General features: G+C 41.3%; 1 protein-coding gene across 1 annotated transcript in view; it reads left to right on the top strand.

Annotated features, from left to right (window-relative positions):
• The window catches only part of PCNX2 (pecanex 2), a 159,924-nt gene that overhangs the window by 46,663 nt on the left and 91,940 nt on the right, over positions 1–21,321 (top strand). Inside the window, exons 13-15 of the mRNA XM_080388846.1 lie at positions 3,601–3,772; positions 8,890–9,000; positions 10,567–10,658. Coding sequence (XP_080244972.1) covers positions 3,601–3,772; positions 8,890–9,000; positions 10,567–10,658 — 375 coding nt within the window. The remainder of the gene's footprint in view (positions 1–3,600; positions 3,773–8,889; positions 9,001–10,566; positions 10,659–21,321) is intronic.

Raw genomic sequence — 21,321 nt, 5'->3', positions numbered from 1 at the left:
ACATATTCATGAGAAACATGAACCTGAAAAAGTCAGTGACATTTTTTGGCAGACTTAGGAAAAGGAAGAGGTTTCACCAACATTTTTATCAGCAGAGAAAAGAAATGATTGTTCAGCAAATGAGATGTCAAATATAAAAGGAATCCTTCTTCATTATTTAAATTCTTCTGAAGGAGAATGCAGAGTGAAGTAGTTTTACCACATTGAAATCAGTTTTGTGTGTCAAAATTCAACGAATTTGTCTAGTAGAACAAAATGAGCCCTTAATATCTAAAATATCTTGTTGATGACTTGCACTGCCATATGCCTGTTTTGATGAAGGGCTGCCTAACTTGGCCTCTGAGTGACAGGCACAAGAGGGCTTTGCCACTTTTATTTTTTTTTTTTATCTCCCTAAAGCCTTGAAAAGAGGAAATGTAGTGTCCGTCCCCCGGCTGTGGCTTTCACGCGCTGTCCCAGTGATCCTCTCTTTCCTAGAAGGTATCTGCTGTTGGCCTGAAACCAGTCCTGTCCTGAATAATCCCCCTCGCACAAAGGCTGTAAATGGCAGTGAAATACAGCACCAACGTTTGCAGCAGTTCCTCCTTCTTGTGTTGCCTGTTCCTCAGATGTGGGGGCTGCTCTGGGCAGCTCGTTCAGCTCGAGTGCATCCCGAGCAGTGTGACAGCTGTGCAGCTGGTGTCCTTCCGAGCACATAGCTGCTGCGTTGCTTTGCTCCTGGTGATCCAGTAGTTGGCAAGATTTTGCTTTTAGGTTTCTGTCTCATTCCCCACCGCCACCTGAAAAATAGTGGAGGTAGTACTTGCTCGCATTTTGCAGGCTTCGGACAAACGTGGAAAGCTGCTTCCTCAGTTCTAACTAGCATCGTTGTTAGCATGGTGAGAATGATGTATTTAGACTAGACTAGACTATTTCAGTTGGAAGGGACCTACAACGATCACCTGGTCTAACTGCCTGACCCATTCAGAGCTGACCAAGTTACAGCAGGTTGTTAAGGGCATCGTGCAAATGCCTCTTAAACGCTGACAGGCTTGGGGCATCGACCTCCTCGCTAGGAAGCCCGTTCCAGTGTTTGACCACCCTCGCGGTACACAAACGTCCTGATGTCCACTCCGAACCTCCCCTGGTGCAGCTTTGAACCGTTCCCACGCGTCCTGTCGCTGGGTACCAGGGAGGAGAGCTCCGCACCCCCCTCTCCAGCCCCCCCTCGGGGAGCCGTGGGAGCAGTGAGGTCGCCCCTCAGCCTCCTTCGCCCCCAGCCAGACAAGCCCCAAGTGCCCGGCCGCTCCCCGCAGGACGTGCCTTCCAGCCCCTGCACCGGCTTTGCTCTCCTCCCCTGGGCACGCTCAAGGACTTTCACGTCCTTCTTCAGTTGCGCGGCCCAGAACCGCTCGCAGCGCCCCAGGCGAGGCTTCAGCGGGGCGGGAGGCGGTGGGGCAATGCCCCCTGCCCCCAGCCGTGCTGTGCCCCCCGGGGCGCGGGCTGCCCTCCTGGCACCGGCTCACGCTGAGCCCGCTGCCGCCCAGCACCCCAGGGCCCTTCTGCTGGGCTGCTCCCAGCCGCTCCTCGCCCAGTTCATACCTGTGCCCGGCGTTACGCCGTCGGAGGGGCAGAATCCGGCACCACGACTGGTTACCTTTCATCCCGTTAGTCACAGCCCAGTGCTCCAGTCTGTCCGGACCCTTCTGCAAGGCCTCCTGTCCCTCAAGAGAGTCAGCAGCACCTCCCAGTTTAGTATCACCAGCAAACTGGCTAACGGTGCGTTCAGCTCCCGCATCCAGGTCGCTGATAAATACACTGAGCAGGGCTGGCCCCAGAACTGAGCCCTGAGGAACACCACCGGTGGCCGGTCACCAGCCAGAGGTAGCCCCATTCACTACAACCCTTTGAGCTCTGCTCTTCAGCCAGTTCTTTACCCAGCGCACCGTGAACTACTTTAGAATTAAGAGTTGAATATACACTGCAAACTTAATTGAGTATGTCAGCGTTCTGCTTGGAACTGAAAGGTGTGTGGAGCTGAACGTCTGGACTTCCAGTCATCAGCTCTGTCTTGCCCAACTGCCTTCAAACAATTACCACACAAAGATACAACCTGTGTTCTGTAATTCAAGAGATAAGAGAAGAATATAACAGCGTGATAAAATAGACCTTGGTCTGGAGTGCACATCAGGGTATAAATCATTAAGCAGTTGTTTAGATGCAGTATTTACTGATTTCTTTTCCTAAGGCACAGCTTGTATTTAAGATAAATGAACTGACATTTAAAAACAGGCAGAAAGTAATATTTTAAGTGATTTTTTTCTTAAATCAGATTTTTATCTTTCTAATTCTCCTTTGATTGTTTCGTGTGTGGGTGTGTCCTACTTAAAAAAAAACAACCAAAAAACCCAAAACCAAACACAAATGGCAGTAGTAAAATTAAAAGTGATTAAACAGCTAGGGTTTGCCAGTCTGACTTGATTCATATTCCATGGATGTGAGGTACGATATAAGCCTGCTAGTTCCCTGCAAGCTGCCACCTTGTTAACTGCTTGATCCCAAACGAGAGTACAGATCAGTTAATAGCAATGCTAACGTACGAGCCTGGCTGGCGGCCAAACAAATACGGCCGCTGTTTCAAATCAGTAAGTAGACTCAAAAAAGAAACGATCTTTTATTATACTCAAATTACATTTTGCAAATAAGAACAATTTCACAGCAACTTTATGCAAGGCAAACTCAAATCCTTGTCACTTTTTTTCCTGGCTTTTCACACTCAAGGAATCTTTTGACTCACCAGTGTTCAAAATGTCTTATTTACCCTTAAGCTTGCTACCAGGAGAACTATTAAGTTATTTCTTAAACATCTGTTATTCCCCCTGGCCCACAGCCCCACAGCAGTGTTTTGTAGGATTAGTACGAATCAGTCAGGTGAGAGATGTGTATGTAAGACTTAAGAATCCTTCCACTTATTAATTCCTTTGGATCATCATTTCAAAGTGCAGCGTGAGAGGGAGACCACAAACAGCTGCTGAGTGTCACCCCCTCCAGGAGGGACACTGATTTGCTGTCAAGCGGTTCAAATCAACAAAAAAATTGTATTGTTGCAAAAAATCAATCTCCACGCTGCACAAGGTACCTGGGAGGTGCTCTACGATTTTTTTACTTCCCAGGATGCAATTAAAAATCTTACATTTCATAAAGTAAAAAAGAAAAAAAAAAGTCTAACTACCAGAAGCTGACATTCATTAAAATAAAAAGTAATATAAAGAAAAAAAATTGTGTTGAAAAGAAAGTTTCAGACAGTTTGAGATTTTTTTTCTCCACAGAAAATTACAACTTCTGCTATTAGTGTGTTTTGAAAGGTCCAAAAGGTTAGACTTTCAAAAGTGTGAGTGGTTGCTGGAGTTAGTTGTAACTGCTTTTTGTGCCTTTTGAAAGTCTCCTCTGGAGAAGATAAAATACCTTGTAACATTTTTATTATTAATTAGTATGTGTAAGTCATTAAAATACTTTGCCTGACTTGTGACCTTCTCTCCTGTTTAATGCAGTGCAACGCAGTAGGAGAATGAATGCAAAATTCAAATGTGGTTGTGTTGTTTTGTTTTTTTTTTCCCCAAGGGACACAATAAAATCATAACCTACAGCAGACCTGTGTATTTTTGTATACTGTGTGGCCTTATTTTGCTGCTAGATGCTGGATCTAAAGACACAAATCCTCCCGTTTATACAATGTATGGCTTGAAGCTCTTTTCGCCTAGATCCCTCCAGTCAGCCAGAGACCATGTGATAGGTGAGTCAATTTTTTTTCTTAGCGCTGTAAAAATGAATTAAGCGTTAGCCGGGGAAGCCTGTGTTTTCTCGTGTTGGCAATCAAACGCATGTTATGGAGGCACAACTCGAAGTCAAACTGATAGAAACATTTGGAATGACTTAAGACGGGCGTGGGGAAGGCGGGGGTCAGCTGGCAACCTTCCCTCACGTAAAAAGAGTTCTTAATGAAATGAGGCTCATAGAAAAGTCTCTATAGAAAACTAACAGTCACTGATGTTATTAGCAAAAGACATCATCTGTGAAATGCAGTTAATCTTAGTAAGGGCTTGTCCATGCGGAGCAGTTACTGTAGAATAAGCCAAGTTTTAAATGTAATGCCTGGAAGCTAATCCATGCCGAGTCCTCAGATGGACGTTCTTCCGTTTGTGAAGAACACTCTTTTTCTTGGTTTAGTTTAATCTTGCTGTCCACGTGATGAGTTAATCTGGAGTGGCCACTCCGCCGTAGCTCTTCAACCTGTTTCCTTCTGGAACCATGTTCTGAGGTGGCTGAGGACATCCAGATATTGCCCCAAAACGGCAGTGATGGTCCTTTGGCACTAATTTGGAGTGACCATAGCTGGGAATACCCCGTTCTATCAGGAAATGTCTTCCAGTTACACACTTGCAGTCCGTAACTGTGATGCCGCTCTGGCTGTGTCACAGATACAAGTGCTGAGCTGGACTCAGGTCAAGTAGTGCAACACAGTTAGATATGAAGCAGGAAAGTTGAAGTTTACTGTAAAAGTTGTGAAAACTTCCCAAGAACTGTGTTGTAGTGTACCAAAGGTGATCTGTTGGTTTGTGAGTTCAGAACCAGGAAAGCCTGCTGTAGTAGAGGAGGAAACTTTGTGATACAATGTGTGACCTTCAAAGTCTTTGTTCACCTGTGACCATTATACTTGCTTTTTGCTCTACTGGAGTCAGGCTATTACTGCCCGAAAGGCACACTATTTTTAGGAAAGCCTTCTGGTCCTTTATATGGGTTCATTGACTCCCCATCCTTCTCATCAGAAACAGGGGAATAATGAAGACCTGCATCTCACTTATTTTCATTAGCTTCTTTCATTACTTTCCTTTGGTCTCATTAAAGTTTCTTCTTACATCTTATTTTCTCTGCCTGTCAAAGGTGAACAGTAAAAATGCTGATAAATAATTCAACAAGAATCTTAAATGACGCTTGGGGTAGAGATAAATGAAAAACTATAGCAACCAGTATAAGAAAACAAAGTGTTGTTACAAATGTGCTAATTTTGGCTGGCCTCAAAAGAGATGGTAGAGCAGGTTCTTGGAACAGCCTGGAGGGGGTGGGGGAGAGAGAAGGTACAGGCTCATCCCCCAGCTGGCGTCTGTTGTAACGAGACAGGGAGAAGAAACCATTTCCCTTTGCTTGTCCCCTGGTCTTACTTTGCCAAGGTGTATTTGTTCAAGCGATGCTTGATGCTGCGCTTTGGCTGTTCCTTGCTTTGCCCCTATGACAGTCCCACCTTCTGGCTGCCGTAAATCCTTGCAAGTGTTCACAGTGCAGCTGCTTCTGTAAGCCATGGCAATCCGGCATCCTCCAGCATCTTGCTGCACTTTGAGTATAGATCCCCTTAGGCACTGAAGGTGTAGTGCCTGTTGTGTTGTTCTGGGCAATAAAATCAGGAGGGAATTTGGTCCCACTGCATACCCATAAAGTGTTTTGCAGTTTTGCTAGGTATTTTTCCTGTCTATTGGTTTGTCATCGTACGATGACTTTTGGATTTCTGAATACTACAATTTGTGATTTGTATAAAAATAAAAATTGTGAGTAAATTAGTTGTAGTATTCAGAATTGGTATGTTGGGAAATCAAGGCATTTTTGGTATACGTTACAAATACCAAGGAAAGGAAAAGTCTTCTATTTCAGGTGTTTGCTATGGAAAGAAGCTGAAGTGATGGAAATCATAGAAGGCCCTTACCAAGGAACTAATGTGATGCTGCATCGTGTACTATGATAAAAGTCTTGAAACGAGGTTATAAAAGAAAATCAATGGAAATGTGTAGATGTATAACCTAATTACTTAAGAAATGTGTTTTTTAACAGGACCATTTCTTTGCAAGCAATCTGTTTAGGATCTGATTCTATTTTATTTTAAATTGATGGTGATTCTGCTATTGATTTATATTAGTTGGGGGATCGTGGCCTTAATTCATTCTAACTATGGTTTTCATCTTGAATTCCTTACTTCAATTGACCTTTTTTGCTAGATTCACATACGTAGTGTTAAGCGAGGGCACAGGCAGAGCCAACCTCAGTCAGTATGTGCTATAGCTCTGGTTAGTGACAAAAGTCGTTACACACTTAATGTATGATAGTTTTTGTGATGACACCATTTAAGCATTAGGCAGGTGAGTGAAATTATTTGGCAGATGTCTCAGAAGAGTAATTATCGAGTGGTGGTAAAATTTTGAGATAGCAAGTCCTCTGCCTGCTTTCAGCAGCGACTGAGCTTCCGCCAGGGGAAGAGAGCCTCTCTGAATGTTATCCTTTGCTACGTTCAGGAGGGGAAGAACAAAAATACTGTTTCTCACTGAAATAAAACTTCTTTTGTTTTGTTTTTAACCTGTGGAAAAGGTATCTATTATTACACAACAAATGGACTGGTATGCAGGGATAACTTTTTTTTTTTTTAAAATAGTAATTTTCTGTAGATTATTCTATCTATTCTAGATAGACTGTAGTCTGTAGACTATTCTATCTATCTAATCTATCACCATTATTAAATAGTAATTATTCTGTAGAATAGTAAAATTCTGTAGACTTCTAAAAGGTTTGCAGTGACATTGCCACTGAGCTACTATTCTGCATTTCTCAAAAGACCCAAAGTTTCCAAAGTCAAAATTTGTGTTTCCTTTCTACACTTATCTGGTAGCTACTCATTTAGAGGAAACCTTTGATCTGCAGCGTTAAAGCCAGCAGCTCACATAAACATATCATAGTGGTCCAGCTCTTAAAATTGTTGTTCTGTATGAAAAATTGTGATGCGTGTACAAATTGTCTCTGGAATTCATAATGTAATTCCAGCTGATTAATCAATTACTTTTATTGTCTGCTTCCCACAAGGGACACTACCGCTCCTAAACTCAATCCTTTTGTAAGTGACAACTGTTTATTTTCATCTCTGGCATGCTCCTTTGTGGAGGATGAGATAAACAAAGCTACCTTAGCTAAAGAAGTTGTTAGGATTATTCAAGTTATTAATGTAGAGAGGGTGAGGTGAGGACATTGCTTTAGTCAACCAACTTTTCTCTCCTTGTTTACATTCACCCCTATATATTTTGGTGTCCTGACAGGACATATCTGGTCTTGTCCTTCCCTCCCCTGCTCTTACTCAGCTTTTTCAGAGGTTGCTACAACAAAGGCAGTCATTTGGACTGTAAGTCAGTAGGCTAAGATGAGTCCTAGCAGATCTGTGGGTCCTTTGCAGGAGGAACAAGATCTCCTGTGAGTTTCAGCAGTGAGTTTTTGGGATAGTTGATCCCACGGTGAGTCCACATGGCCCGCTGGGCAGTTTGCTGCCCTGCCATTGTCTGTCTTCAGGAGTGGTCCTTGCTTGGCTTGGTGTGGTTTGGTGGAATATCTAAAAGAAGAGCAGGGTAGTAAAGGAAGAGGAGCTTAATAAAGGCATTTGCATGTAAAAGATAGAGAAGACAGTGTTTCCTCATGTTCTTACGCGTGTATAATTTGTGCCAGCGGCAGGAAGTCGTGATGAAGGCTGCACTGTGAATGCCAGTATACTTAAGTGAGCTCTGTCTGTGTTTAACACTTCAATATGTTATTTTTCCCCCCTGTTTGGCTTCCTCAGCAAGATTTACAGCATTAGATAGCAGTAGCGTGTAATACGATGAAGTTAAAGCTGTCAGATCAAACTTGGTGTATTGCTTTATTTTAGCACAAGATGCATTAGTAAGAGGAGTTGGGAGTAAAATGTGAAAATAGCATTCAACATTATTGTTGCCTTCTTACAATTTGATGGGGTGGGAAGGGGAATAAGTTGTACTAGTGTTTTGTTTAATTTACTTTTTATGAAAATGAATAGGAGGAAACAGCAGTCTTCCTAGAATGTAAACTAACAAATACATACTTGTTTATGAGGAAGAGCGGCTGACACATCCCTCTCCTTCACCATGAGAACGTTCTGGTACTAGTACAACAAAGCAGTAAGAATATGATTAAACATGTGCATGTATCCTTGAAAATGGGCAGTATTGGAGAGTTGGGTCAAGTGTGTGTTTAGATGCTTTGCTAGACAGCTGTGCTTAGCATTTTCTAGGGTGGAGCTAAGAGTAAATGGATGGGAAGGAGGAATGGCTGGAGGCAAACAGAACATAGGACTAGCAGCACCATTACCTGAATTATGATTCTTGCTTTTCCCTGACTGTAAAGCAGCCATTTAAATTAGCGTTTCTATTTAGAAAGATTTCTAAATGTAAAGATGTCAGACTGGGTTTTACCCCCGAGTTTCTTTACTGTTTTTAATGTTCTTTCACTACTGCAAAGTCAAGGCCCCTCCTGCTGGAAGCTGGGGAAATATTCTGGGGAAGTTTCACTATAGGTTTGTCCCATTTTTGCGTGCTGCTTTAAGTGTCTGCTGTTGATTGCTGGTAGAAGCAGGATGCTGTGATAGCCAAGATACTTAGGATCCTAGCCATTGAAGTATTTTTTGTTTGTTTATATTGAATTGTTATACCTGTGCTTGAACCATCTCAGATTCAAGGAGGAAGTTCCAAAGTTAAACTTTCTGTACTTTAAATAGAACAAATATAAATTTGGAAGTATTTGAGAAGCAGTAAGGAGGCTACGTAATGCTATTTTTTTCTGCCACTGCTTTTATCCAAAATAAAGCTTAAAGTTAACCTCTGAGCTTTCGTTTCTTACACACAAAATAACGTAATTTATTTTGAATACATGAGAAGGGGAGTGTAATTGCTGATGCTAAGTTTAAGGTATGCTCGCTTGAGTAATTTCAGAATTTATTGCAGTGACTTCTTATGGTGGTGTGATGCATGTTTCTCTGTTCTCCATACATTGTGATGTATGACTGTGTTCTAACATAATTTTTTTTTTCTTTAGTGTTTTTATATTGCTTTCCTGCAATTTCTCTTCTTGGTCTTTTCCCTCAAATCAACACCTTCTGTATATATCTTTTGGAGCAAATAGACATGTTGCTTTTTGGCGGTTCTGGTAAGTAGCCAGTTGCAGCCTGAGCTATCCCTTTCTGGGTTTATAACCTTGGATTAGAGTATATTATTGCATGTTTTAAAGCACAGTGCATGTTAAAGCTGAAACAGCTAATGGTATTCATATAACAGTGGGGTAAATACTAATAAGACCCCCTTGAGTAGATTTCTTTTTTTCTTTTGAAAAGTTCTATACAAGTTGTGCTATAGGCTGCAGGATGTTGTTGACATCAAAGCATTCTTTTCTTGGCATGTCTGATGTGAATCTTTACTGTATTTATAAAAAAGAAAAACTTAAAATATAATTCAGTTAAAACTCCATTTAAAAATAAAAATAAAAAAGTTTGCATTGTTCTATAGCAGAGCATGTTCACAAGATATTGAATGTGGGATATTTTTGGTGTTGTTTCAGTCAGAGGTAAAGCAAGGCCCACGAGAGATGATGCATCTTTGTTGTTGGTAGTGGTGGGTTTTGTTTTTCGTTATAGCTTAAGTAACAGAGAAGACTGGGATGCATCTACACTGTCATCTTAGTTCCAATCAGAAACAAACCTCCTCCTTGCTCCCACTTACTACATATTGTTTTGCATCATGGAATGATGTCAGAATAAGCAAACTGGATTCCATTTGGATGAAGCTTAGAAGAAAGGTGCACTGTAAGGGTGCACCTCTTGCACTCCAAACACTAATGAGCGTACAGTCTGTGGGACCAGACTAGAGATAGTCTGCAGTAAGGCATCTCAAACATGTATATCATGGATGTGACATCCTCAGCACTTTTAATTCCACAGACTCACGCTTGGTGCATCATTCTGCTTGCTACTGTAGACGTAGCCTTGGCAAGTGGTTAAAACTAGTAGAGATTATAGGTGTGTTCTTTGCTTTTTGTCTCGTAAATACCATAGCAGACCTGGAGGAAATAATGTGTCCTGTCAATAATAAAGATTCCAGTGTATGTTGAGCCCTAATAAGAGTATGATTTTGCAGCTCCTATGTCTCCTTTGTTGAGACTGCTGAACTCATTCTTGCTGACAGCTTTTCCTACCCTGCTTCTGGAAGGTCTCAAAGGAGGTTATAGCAAGAGATCAGCTGGCATCCTTCTGTCTCCCTTTAATTTCATTCATGTATCTTAATATGGTGCAAATCATGGTTGACCAAGCAAGTTAGGATGCTTTTGGATGATACCAGAGCCTGTGTCTTAGGAGCAAAGGGAAGGAGGAAAGCTCCACATGGAGTTTGACTAGAAGAATGCCAGTTTTGTAGATCACTTCATCCCTCCTTCGTAGCGATGTGAAGAGTCAAACTGATGTTTTGGCAAAACAGTGTTCAGTACAAAAAGTAATAGTGTGGGACCTGAGGTCAATGGAGAACACATGGAGTACAGTGGTATTGGGCTTTCAGCCGTAGCTGTAAACCGTTTTGTGAGCTTATTTGGGGCTTCAGCCAGCTTTGCAATCCCTGATTTCACCTCTGTACCTCTCCTCGTGCAAGAGCTGTTTCATTTTTTTTCTTTTGGTTGCATGTTCTCATTTAGGAAGAAATCAACTGACATTTAGTGTCTCTATTTCAGCTGCTGCTGGGTTGGTATCTGCATTATACAGCATTTCCCGAAGCTTTGTTGTTCTGATTGTCCTGTATGCTTTCTGCTTCAGTGCAGTGAAGGTAAGCCAGAAAAACAACGCTGCAAAAATTCAAAATTTCAAGCTCAAAATTCATATAATCTAGGGGAGACCAGCATTGTTTGGTGCTATGTTGTCATTGTTGTTTATCAAGATAAGCTTTACAAGCCATACTTCAAGTTCTGTCTGTTAGCTACACTGAAATAAATTGAAACTGTGGTAGAAATTCCGGAGTAAACCTATGTCTAATATCGGTGACAGTTTGCCTCTTACATGTGTCAGTCTGAAATGATCTGTTGGATTTCCCCTTCAAAGACTAAGAGCAGCCCTGGCTTAAAAACGTGCAGCTCCTATTGATCTGTATAAGCCAGGCCGAATTTGGTCGAAATTCCTAATAAGGTCCATATTTCTGAAGGAAAAAAAAATAATAAAGGATTTTGTTGTTGCTTCCTAACAGTGTGCCTAAGAACTTAAATGGGCAGACCGGTGGACCATCTAATCCAGTAATGTGTCTGCATCCACAGGGAAATGCAATTTAAGAATTTAATGCAAATCAGGTGACTGCCGCTCTTTTCCCTAATATTCCACTGGTGTCCACAGTTGTTGGATTAGGGATGTTGGAGACAATGTCCCTGCTTATTTCGTTTGGTATCATGGACTTGTCTATGAATTTGTGAGTCCCTGAATGTGCTGGTCTGGTCTTTCTCCACATCTTTGTGCAACTAATGCCAGATGTTCGCTGTGCTCTGTGCAAAGCAGTGCTGTCCTTCATTGGTTTTAGACGCCTCTGCTGATTTCACCAAGTCTTTCCTATGCCTAGTATTGCAGGATTTGTGGAAGAACTGTTGTGCATTCACTGTATCTCCTGCCTTTGCAGTTTTGTAGGCATCAGGCATAAGCCCCCCCAGCCATCTTCTCTTTAAACTGAAGAGTCCCAGCCTGTCTAGTGTCTCCTTGTAAAACAGCTGCTCTTCTCAGGAGTAGCTACGTTAGTCATCCTACTCTGTGCCTTCTCTTACTCTTTCAGATGACCTTCAGATGTGGAGAGTAAATTGTGTATTGTGCTCAGGATGTGGGTGTGCCACGGCTCCATAAGCTGGGAAAATGACTTGCTGACTTGTTCTCAGTACCCTTCCCAGTGATGCACACTTTAGGGTTTTTTTTGGCAGATGCTGCATTTTGAGCCATATTCAATCTAAAGCTTTATTAAATTTCTTAATCTTTTTTTTTTATTTATTTATTTTCAGTTAATGTATGTATTCTCTGCATTTTTTGTTCTGTTTAAAAAACAGCAATGAAATGTTGGCTGCCTTCAAATCTGCTGCAAAATTCCTAGTGACCACAGCAAGAGCAGAATTTCATCTTAGACTTGTGATAAAACTGATCCTGTAAGGGACAGTCTTTTGACAGTGTTTCATTACAGGCTGGATGCTGTCAGTGCCCATGCAGGGGTGCACCAGGACGTGCAGTGATTTACAAGCTGCTTTTGACACCTTGTGGGCATACGTGAGAGGATGCTTTGTGGTGCTGCGCACGCATAGCACCCACACAGATCCCAGTATGAGATTTTACAACAGCCAAGGATGGATCATGTGAACACCCAGTCTGGTGATTTACACGGATGAGAGGGGTGATCAGACATTTCTTCAGGGGAATTCTTTAAGGAACATAAGCATTTCTGTAATGGCTTTTAACAATTTTCCACTTAAAATTTTGAATAGGAGCCTTAAATCAAAAAAGGTCGATTATAATGCCTTAACGGTCTCACAGGTGATCAGAGCTGGCTGTGCATGTGTTCTTAACCACTCCCAACAGTCAAGTAGAATGTGTTAAGCCACCATTTCGTCTTGCCCCTGGAAGGCTTTGAGCCCATACACAATGAATTATGGCAACTCAGCCGCTGTGCAGTGCTACATTAAGACACTTTAAACACCTTTGAACATGTGGCGTAGTCCCTGTTGCCAGGCTCACCCAGTGTATCAGTTATAGGCGTTTGACTTGACCCAGCTATGTGATGCTAAAAAAAAGCTTAACTGCTTCTTATGCGGTTTCTTCAAGTAGCTAGTGTTCCTGCTACCATTTTCCGGCTGTATTAATGATTTGGGAACTGGCATCTGGAGTAGAGAAGGTGGTTCTCTGTAAGGATGAGCAGAGTGAGAAAAGCTGTAATGGGGGCACAAACAATGAGAAAAATGGAGGGAGCTGTATGGAAGGAAGGAATTGCATTCAATGGGCAAATATCTGGGGAAATTATCTTTTCCCCCCCCCCCCTAAGGTTAGTAGAGGGTGATTCTCTAGTTGAGGGTAGGGAAGTTGTGTGATGGATACTTTAAAAAATAGTTTTGTAAACAGTATTAAAGAAAAGCCTCTTACAATATTCTTGTCTCAGCATAATACTTCAAATTACACCTTGCAGGGGGCTTTGTAGATAAGCAATCTCCTTGTGGATTAGACTTCAAACTGCTTAGAAATATGCTTTTAACACTACCCTGAAGTTGTAGAGTGCTGTGAAAGATTTACAAGATATCTGTTCTAAATTACCAATATTAAGTGCAGACTTTCTGTTCACACAGAAATTACAGTTAATTTGAATTTTTATGGCACTGTTCTTGTGAAGGCACTTCTGAGGAGGTTAATTTAAAGCATGTAAAGATGATTCCACTTGCTTCAGCTCATAATCTCAGTCTACTGGGGTGCTTAAAATTTCATACATTTTTTTTCTTCCAGAAGTAATGAGGTAAGCACTTGTGTTAACCCTCCTTGTTCTTCAGTCAAGTCCAGAGATTTTTTTCCTTTTGGGCTGTTGTCTTCAACATTGCAAAAGAATGATTCTTTGATTGGTGGAGAAGGAGTAGGAATTGTCTTAAGTGTAAGAGAAGGATCTGATCCTTAATAGGGACCAGTGTGAAAGCCAGTCTAATACCCCTGTAAGAAACTAGGACTTTTTTGATATGTAGTGAGCAACAACTTCTGATCCTAATCAAGGGAAAGTTTCGATTTTTGGTGCACTAGAAATCACAGTTTAACTCAAAACTGAACAGATGCTGTGGTCTATGTCATTGAGGTGTTTGCACAATGGTGTTAAGTAGTACATGGATTTCCTTAAGATAGAAGTGGCATCTCTTCCACACTTGTACTTTACTGCTATTCTTTATTCTTTTTAATTTTATTTTACTCTTTTCGCTTTTAGTCAGTTTGCCAAACTAACGGAGCAAAATTTCCAGCATTTATGGAGATGAAAAAATCGTCACAATCAAAAAGGTTCAAGGCAGGGAAACATGATAAACTCTAGTGCAGGATTTCTGGGTTGCAAAGCTTATTTCTTGGCTGAAATGTAGCATCCTCGAACGTGAACTCTGTTTATTGGCAGAACATCTTATAGCTCAGCAGGTGTAACTAGCAGAGTTCTATTTCCTGAAATAAATAGCAAAGGAGAATGGATCTCTTAAGTGGTTGTGTGCTTTTTGCTGGTGAACAATTGCTCACATCAAATGCCCAGGCTGAAGGCCCATTCCAGCGGTATCAGGCTTGAGCCTCTCCTTCCTTAAGTGGTTCTTGTGTTCTAATTACCGTCTTGCCAGATGAAATACTCTAGCCTGGTTTCTCTATGTATGGTAATTATTCCAAAAGGAAAGATATTATCCATGAAGAAGTTCATTAGAATAATAATTAATGTACCACATAGTTTTCTTTTTTTAAAAAAATAAATGGTGTTCATTTTATAATGCGTTCTTAAGTGAGTTTTTCTTAGTCATATTTAGAACAGAAACAATTGTATGTACAATAGTTTGATTTAGCTGCAGTCAGATTTGGAGATTATTTTAGAATAGCAAATTCACAGCAATTAATTCTTTGCTCTAGAGCTCCCAATTTAAAAAAAAAAAAAAAAAAAAAAAGTAAGAATTAAGCAATTGTTTCGGGCATGTTTCAAAACAGTGTAAGTACTCAAGGTAACTTTCAGCATGCAAATACAAACTCTGGGCATTGAGACAGACAGATATGCCTGTGCTTTAATCCTGTGCCTTGCCCAGACTGATTTTGCTGTTGGATTACGTTGTACAAAACCAACTGAGAGTCTCTGTGAAAAAGCAGCAGCGGTACAGATGTAGCATTACTTTAACTTAATGCTTGTCATTGATTTTTATTCAGATAAGTTGCCTGAAGAAAATTATGATACAGTATTTTGGATTGAGAGTTCATCCTGTGATCTGCAGACAAAATTTGGCGTGCCCAACAAGTTCACGTGGCCCTGCCACTCTTTTTCTGAATGACCCTGCAGCATCTTTGCCATCACATGACCAGAAATGCTTCTCTCTCGTGGCTAAAATGCATGTATCGCCTAAAAGAGGATGGCAGATCTCTGCTCTTGCGCGAACAGTGAGTGCGCAGGTTGGATCATGTGGCAGAGCTGCTTACCTGTCCCATCACCGCACTTGATCAGAAGCGTGGGTTGTGTCCTGGGGAGGGGCTGCTCACCTGGCAGAGACGGGCTCTCAGGTGACCAAACATGCGCTTTCCACACAGCTAACTCTGTTTCAAGGCCAGGCACAAACTCATTGTGTGATGAGGAGACCTGTGTTCAAGGTGTGTGACTGGGATGCTTGGAGGAAGACGAGGGGCGTGTTGTTCGGAGGTGACTGAGAAGCAAAGGGGTCCCACCTGCTGTGGCCCAGTGGCTCCCGTCCTCAGAGCGCTTCTCTGCAGCTTTGCCCTTGCTTGATGTTTGTGTGGAGGAGCTGTGGACCTGCGGTTTGTCGGGACCTCCTCTGGTGGTGCTGGTGCTGGACTGATCAGTTTTCTTTTTGTTTAAAGCTGTCCAATCGAAAAAGAAAAAAGAAAACTCCAAATTGCTCACAGTAGGGAAGTACAGAGTATTATTGCATCTAAAATTGTAACAGATAATTTCTCCAGAAAACCCCCAAACATAAAATAGCTGGAATTCCAGGTCTCCTTCCATGTGTTTGAGGCCTTGAGGACTGATGGACAGGACACTGTTTGTCCCTGTTGTCAGTCAAAGGAGCGTATTGTGAGCGGAGCAGGTGTTTGGGTCGTTGTCTGACACAGCTGGTGAACACAAGTCATTCCCTCTGGTGACAATGTGGAGTCACCTGGATAAATTTTTGTTTTACACTCATGTTATCCCAGTGATGCAAAGGTAATTTAGCTACAGCTTTCAGGTGCTGTAAAGCATGTCTTCATACATCTTATCCCATGACACATCCCTGTCACGAGTGATATGACGCCAGCTGCTTGTCCAGCCTTACGTACAATACTGTGAACCTGATTTCAGACAAGACAGAAGATAAATGTCTTAGCTTCTAAAGTGCAAAGAGCTGAGTTTCTCCTGCTTGCTTTGAGATTTTCTTTATCTCCCAGGCCTCTGTTTAATGATATCACCATTCCTTATTTCACTTCTTTCCAGGTCCTCTGTGAACATTAATTTAGTTCTGTTTAATAAAAAGTCTAAATCCTAAACATGGTTTTATCACTTCTTTTGCTCATTCCTTGGATTGTTACATCTAATAGCAGTGATTTTTCAGCTTGCTACTTTTTGGAAGCTATTGGGTAACTGAGTTTAGTTTAAAATTATCTGTGTTCACTTCAGCCTGGCTTTGTTTCTGATCTCAGCTTCAGTCCTGTACTCTTGAACAGAAATTGGCAGCTCTAATAGCTACCTTAGCTTTGATATATGAAAGGGTTATCTCTTTTTGCTGGAGGAGGTGTTTTTATTTTCAGATACTACATTCATCAGATTGGAGACACAGGAACTTCTGTGCCATCTTTTTCACTTGACTGGAATTGCCTGATGTGCTGATTTTTGTCTCCAGCTCCATCTGTTTTGTGGTCTGTGCCCAAATATTTAACAGATACTTAAAAAAAGTCATGTATGCCCTCCTACTTTTTCCACAAATACTCGGTCTGGAATTTAGCCATCTTGATATCAGTCTTTAGCATTCCAACACATCAGTGTTTTGCTGTGGGGCAGAAGAGCACATCCCTGAAGGTTTCTGGAATCAGTCAGTCCTTCTCTTCTGCCTTCTGTTCCCGTCAGCTGGTTTGGATTTGAAACTTAACCAGAACCAGTTAGTTATTTGTCTTCCAGCTTTTTTGTTGTTGTTGGGGGGGATTTGTTGTGGTTTGGTTTGTTTTGTTGTTTTTTTTTTTTTTAAACTGCTTAAGGAAATTGTGGTTTATCTTAATCAGCTGGAAAAAATCTCAGATTTTGGACTTGGATCAGAAAAATTAAACTGATATGAATGTGTTCATATGCAGCGGAGCTACCTCCTCCAGCTCTGTACATTTTTTTTAAAACTAAAGTTGTGTAGTTTCCATTACCTTATACCTGAAGAAAGTATTTTCTGGTAACTTACTTATTGCTTCAATGGGCAGTTACTAAAAATCCTGTGTGTACTTTAAACCATTCTCAGCTCACATTGATGTAGTTTGCTTTGTTGTTTAATGAGTTTTAAACTCATTAGTCAGAATAACAATGCTTCTTGATTCCTGTTTTCAAGGACACAGGCTTCATCTGTGTACTAATAAGTTTGAAATATTTGTCTTAGGGTTTTATAATGGGAAGGAATTGCAAGCATACATCTCCCTCAGTCTGCTAGGACTGCTCAAATAAATTTCTAAACAGCACTGAATAGGCCCATGTGTATAGACAGAATTCCCGGATGTGTAAGTGACCAAAAATAGAGATACAGGGTTATTAGACAGCTTTGTTTCTACCGCGTAAAATGCTTCCAGCCCTGTTGGAGGTCTTGAAGACAAGGCTCATTAATTTTATGTACTTTCCAATTTAGAGACCCCTGAGGTTCAAGCAAGGGCTGTTAGGAGCATTAATTTTGGAGAGAATTGTCAGATATGGTGCATTTCAGTGAGCGATGTTTGCAGCCATAGTCAGACTCACACTTTAGACATAACTTCAATAGTTAGGCTCTTCATTTTCTGTGTATCATGAGAACTTGTTGTCCAGATATAACAGAAAAAGTAAATTATGCCTGCAGAATCTGATACGGTCCAGGGTTACTCTTATAGAAATATGTCACTGTACAGGAATGTAGAAATCTGCACTTCTTGTTTAGGATAAACTTCAGCATAATGTGAACCATGAGTATCCATGCCCCTGCCTGAAGTTGTTGCTCACCTTACTCTCCAGACGAGGAATCCTAGTCACAGACCAGGACTTTATTGTGTAAGGTGCTGTGCACACACACGTGCTCGCCCCTGCATCAGTCCCAGCCTTAGGGATTTTAAATTTCAGCACTGAAAAATGTGGTCACAGCTGGAATAGCAGCTGGGAGTGCAGAGAAACAGACAAAACTTTGCTCAGAATGGGCAGTGATATCTGTATTCTGGTAGCTTATAATTTGTCAAGTTTTTGGAGCTCTCCTGGGAAAGTAACTTCCCCCCACCCCCCCGTGGATGATGGGAAGGTAAGGCTGGTGGCCTTCTCTCCCTGGAATTTGTGTCTAACCAGTGTAATGTAAGGCTCTGGAGTACTTCACATTTCCTGGTTGCTAGTGTTCACTGAAAACAAGTATCCATGGCAATACAGCTAAGCTTATTAGATAACTTTGTGGAGAACAAGTTATTGTCAACATTTTCTCATGCCTTTGAGGGCACAGGGAGTATTCCCTTTTGCAATCTCAATCAGAAAGTATTTTATAAGTTCAGAAATAGGATGATAGTTTTTCTTTCAATTTACTATCACGCATTCAGAATGGCTGGCTGTCAACGGCTGTCCTGCGTATTGTTTGATAGGAGCAATAGCACAGAACCATGCTAAAGGTGGGTTGTAGAGCTAAGGAGAAAGACCAAAGAAAGACTGGTTGATTTGCAGGGGGGTGACCTAGATGACTTTTAAGGGTCCTTTCCAACCCCAACCATTCTATGAATAATGATGAAATCATAAGAGAGTGGAAAATCACGGGTGTGTGCATAGTGAAGAACAACTGGAGTTTGTCTCCATATTTAAAAAGCCAGCCACCATGGTAACGCCTTCACCTTCAACGATGCTAATGCTGCAGCAATCTGCAAAGTCTTTGTTGAGTTGCAAGGAATATTCTGGGGGGAGGGGGGGGGGGGGGGGGAAGAAAGAAAGAAAAAAAAAAAAGAAAAGAAAAAAGAAAAGGGAAAAAAAAAGTAACAAGAATTTCTACTTACCACAAATGGTTCTCTGTTCAGAGCACTGTTTGTCTCTGGAGTAGGACATATGATTTATTTGAGCCTATCTTTGAAAGCTAAGTGTGCTACACGCGTATTTTTTTTTTTAAGGGAAGAAAGAAGCGAAAAATATAAATAATGTAAGACAGAAAACTAATATCACCACTTTTAAAAAATACATTTGCCTCCCTACCTCCACCAGTGGTAAAAGGCTTGTAAGTTCAAAGTCACCTTTATCTTCCTTTTTAGTGGATTGTTTTGGGATTAGGCGATTCTGTGGTTGGAATGGAACACGCACACCCCCCACCACTGGGTCTGTTGTAACTCATCACTTTCATCCTTAACCCTGTAAGTCCATTTCACTTGTTTTAAAAATGGCTACGTGAGTGTCTGCATCAAAGTCAAAACTGTATATGAAAGCACTACATGTCACCTCAATCAAATGAGGTAAAGTAGGAAGTCAAACTCCCTGTCTAGCATGACAGATAATACCAGCTTCCAAGACTAAAACCTGTCATTCCTGTTTTCCCACTGAGAAGAATCATTGCCCAATTATCAGCTATATTGTTTTTTTCATCTTTTTAATTTAAAGCTCTACCAGGAATCATTAGTAGGGGAGGAAAATGACAAAATGGAGCAGGTTATATCACACTGATGTCGGAGAAATGACACCTTTGTTCATTCTCCTGTTTTGGTACACCATTGTGCAGCATTATTCTGGATAATCCTGCTTTCTAGGCACATAGCAAATATCGATGCCTGTCCTGCCGGCCTTGCTGGCTCCTTGACAGCTGAGCTTTGAGGGGAAAGGGACACTTTGGAACTGGAGCACGGGCAAGCCAGACACAGAAGCTGTGTACGATAGATAGAAAAGATGGAAGTAAAGAGTTCCTGAGACATTAATATGGGGAACCGGCCATGTGCAGTTTTACAGCAGAAAGAGGGCAGAATGGTTTCTCAAATTGGCTCCTGACACATTTCAATACCAGGGATATTGCCGGGCTCTTTGCAGGATTTTGCTTTTGAAAGAAGTTGCAGGGCAAAGGGACAGTCCTGCACTAGGAGCTGCCACGTGGATCTGTACATGGTTGTATTTCCTTGGGAATGCCACGGATATTTGGGTAGGCTGTGATTCAGCCATTTTCAGAACATTTTTGGCTTCGGTTAGTTTCCTTGAGTGTTTTGAAGAATATGCATTTCTGACCTGAAACTAAGCGTGGGAAAAGCTAACGCAAAAATTATTTGGCCCCAAAATTGGGAACAATGAAATGAAGCGTGGAATTGGATGGCAGAGTTTAACTTGTCAAACAAATGGTGCTAGATTCTTCCAGTAATACTGTGTAAATCTCTCTTTTGTTTGTAGTGACTCTTTTGAGGAGGATTGTTTGATAGAACTAGGCGCTTCCGTCTTTCATCTTTGCAGTGTTCAGTATGATGAGGGGAAGGTGATTCTTGGTATTAAAATTTCACTTCTGTGATACTGCTCTTAGGATAATGAGATTTTCAGGGTTAAGTTCCAAAGAAACCTCGTGTTGCAGTGGGTTGGATGTTTGTCCCTTAAAAGAAAATCAGTTTGTCTTACTCAGGTATTCATTGCGCCTGAAAGAAATTGAGTGTTTCTTAATGTGAGTCAGCTTTGCTAAGAAAACACACTTAGCACTGGGCAAAATAAGACTAATAAACCTACTTTATTCTGTGAAAATATTGGCCCTGTACAAATTGTGAAGGTTTTCAAGCAAAAGGTGTGGTGCAGAAGATGCCTTGTTTGTGCTAGCTTAAAGATCCTACAAGCACTGTTTCTCAAAAACCTACCCAAAAAGTTCTCTGATGGCAGAATCTGGTGACCTCATGTTCAGTTCATCAGGTAGAAGTTGTGTGGAGGCATTGAACAAGTCTAGTAAGTGAAATGGCTATGGATCTGATCCACCAAGCTTCTGTATCATTCACAGCCAAAATCCGTGTCCTTTTACAGCCAGGACTTGCGAGTATGTCTTAGGATCCCTAATTTGTAGCTGAGGACTCCACAGATGAAGCTTGTCTTGATAAGCGTTCCTTAAGCTTCATGTTCTTTTTCTTATTATTTCTAGCCAATTATAGGTATTTAAGTCACCCAGAGACAGTTTTTCATCTTGGTTACACCTGGAGTGTGCTGACGAGTGTAAATTGCCATCCAGGAGGGCCTGGATGCAACGTACAAAGGAGCAGAAAGATTGGAGAGTGAGGGGCCAGAACAGTAGCGTGGTGCCTTATGTAGGTGACATTGGCATTTGTTGCATGCAGTCTGGCCACAGATCAAGTAACTAAGTATCAGTTTAGAGTTTAGACAAATACAGTGCAGTTCATTTCACTCGCATCTCATTTTAATGAGAATTTGCCTCTAGTGTTTCATTAAAGAGGAAAGAAAACCTGCCTTTCATCTGGTTTCCTGGCTAATTGCTGATTATAGAGGAATTACATAATGTGATCACAAAACATGCCTCTAATTGCAGTCTTTTTTCACAATAGTAGACTTTGATATGAAAAAAAGATTTTCAATC

The sequence above is a fragment of the Falco punctatus genome (assembly GCF_963210335.1).
Source record: "Falco punctatus genome assembly, chromosome: 5".
NCBI lineage: Eukaryota > Metazoa > Chordata > Aves > Falconiformes > Falconidae > Falco > Falco punctatus.
This window is presented reverse-complemented; position numbering and strand designations above follow the sequence as displayed.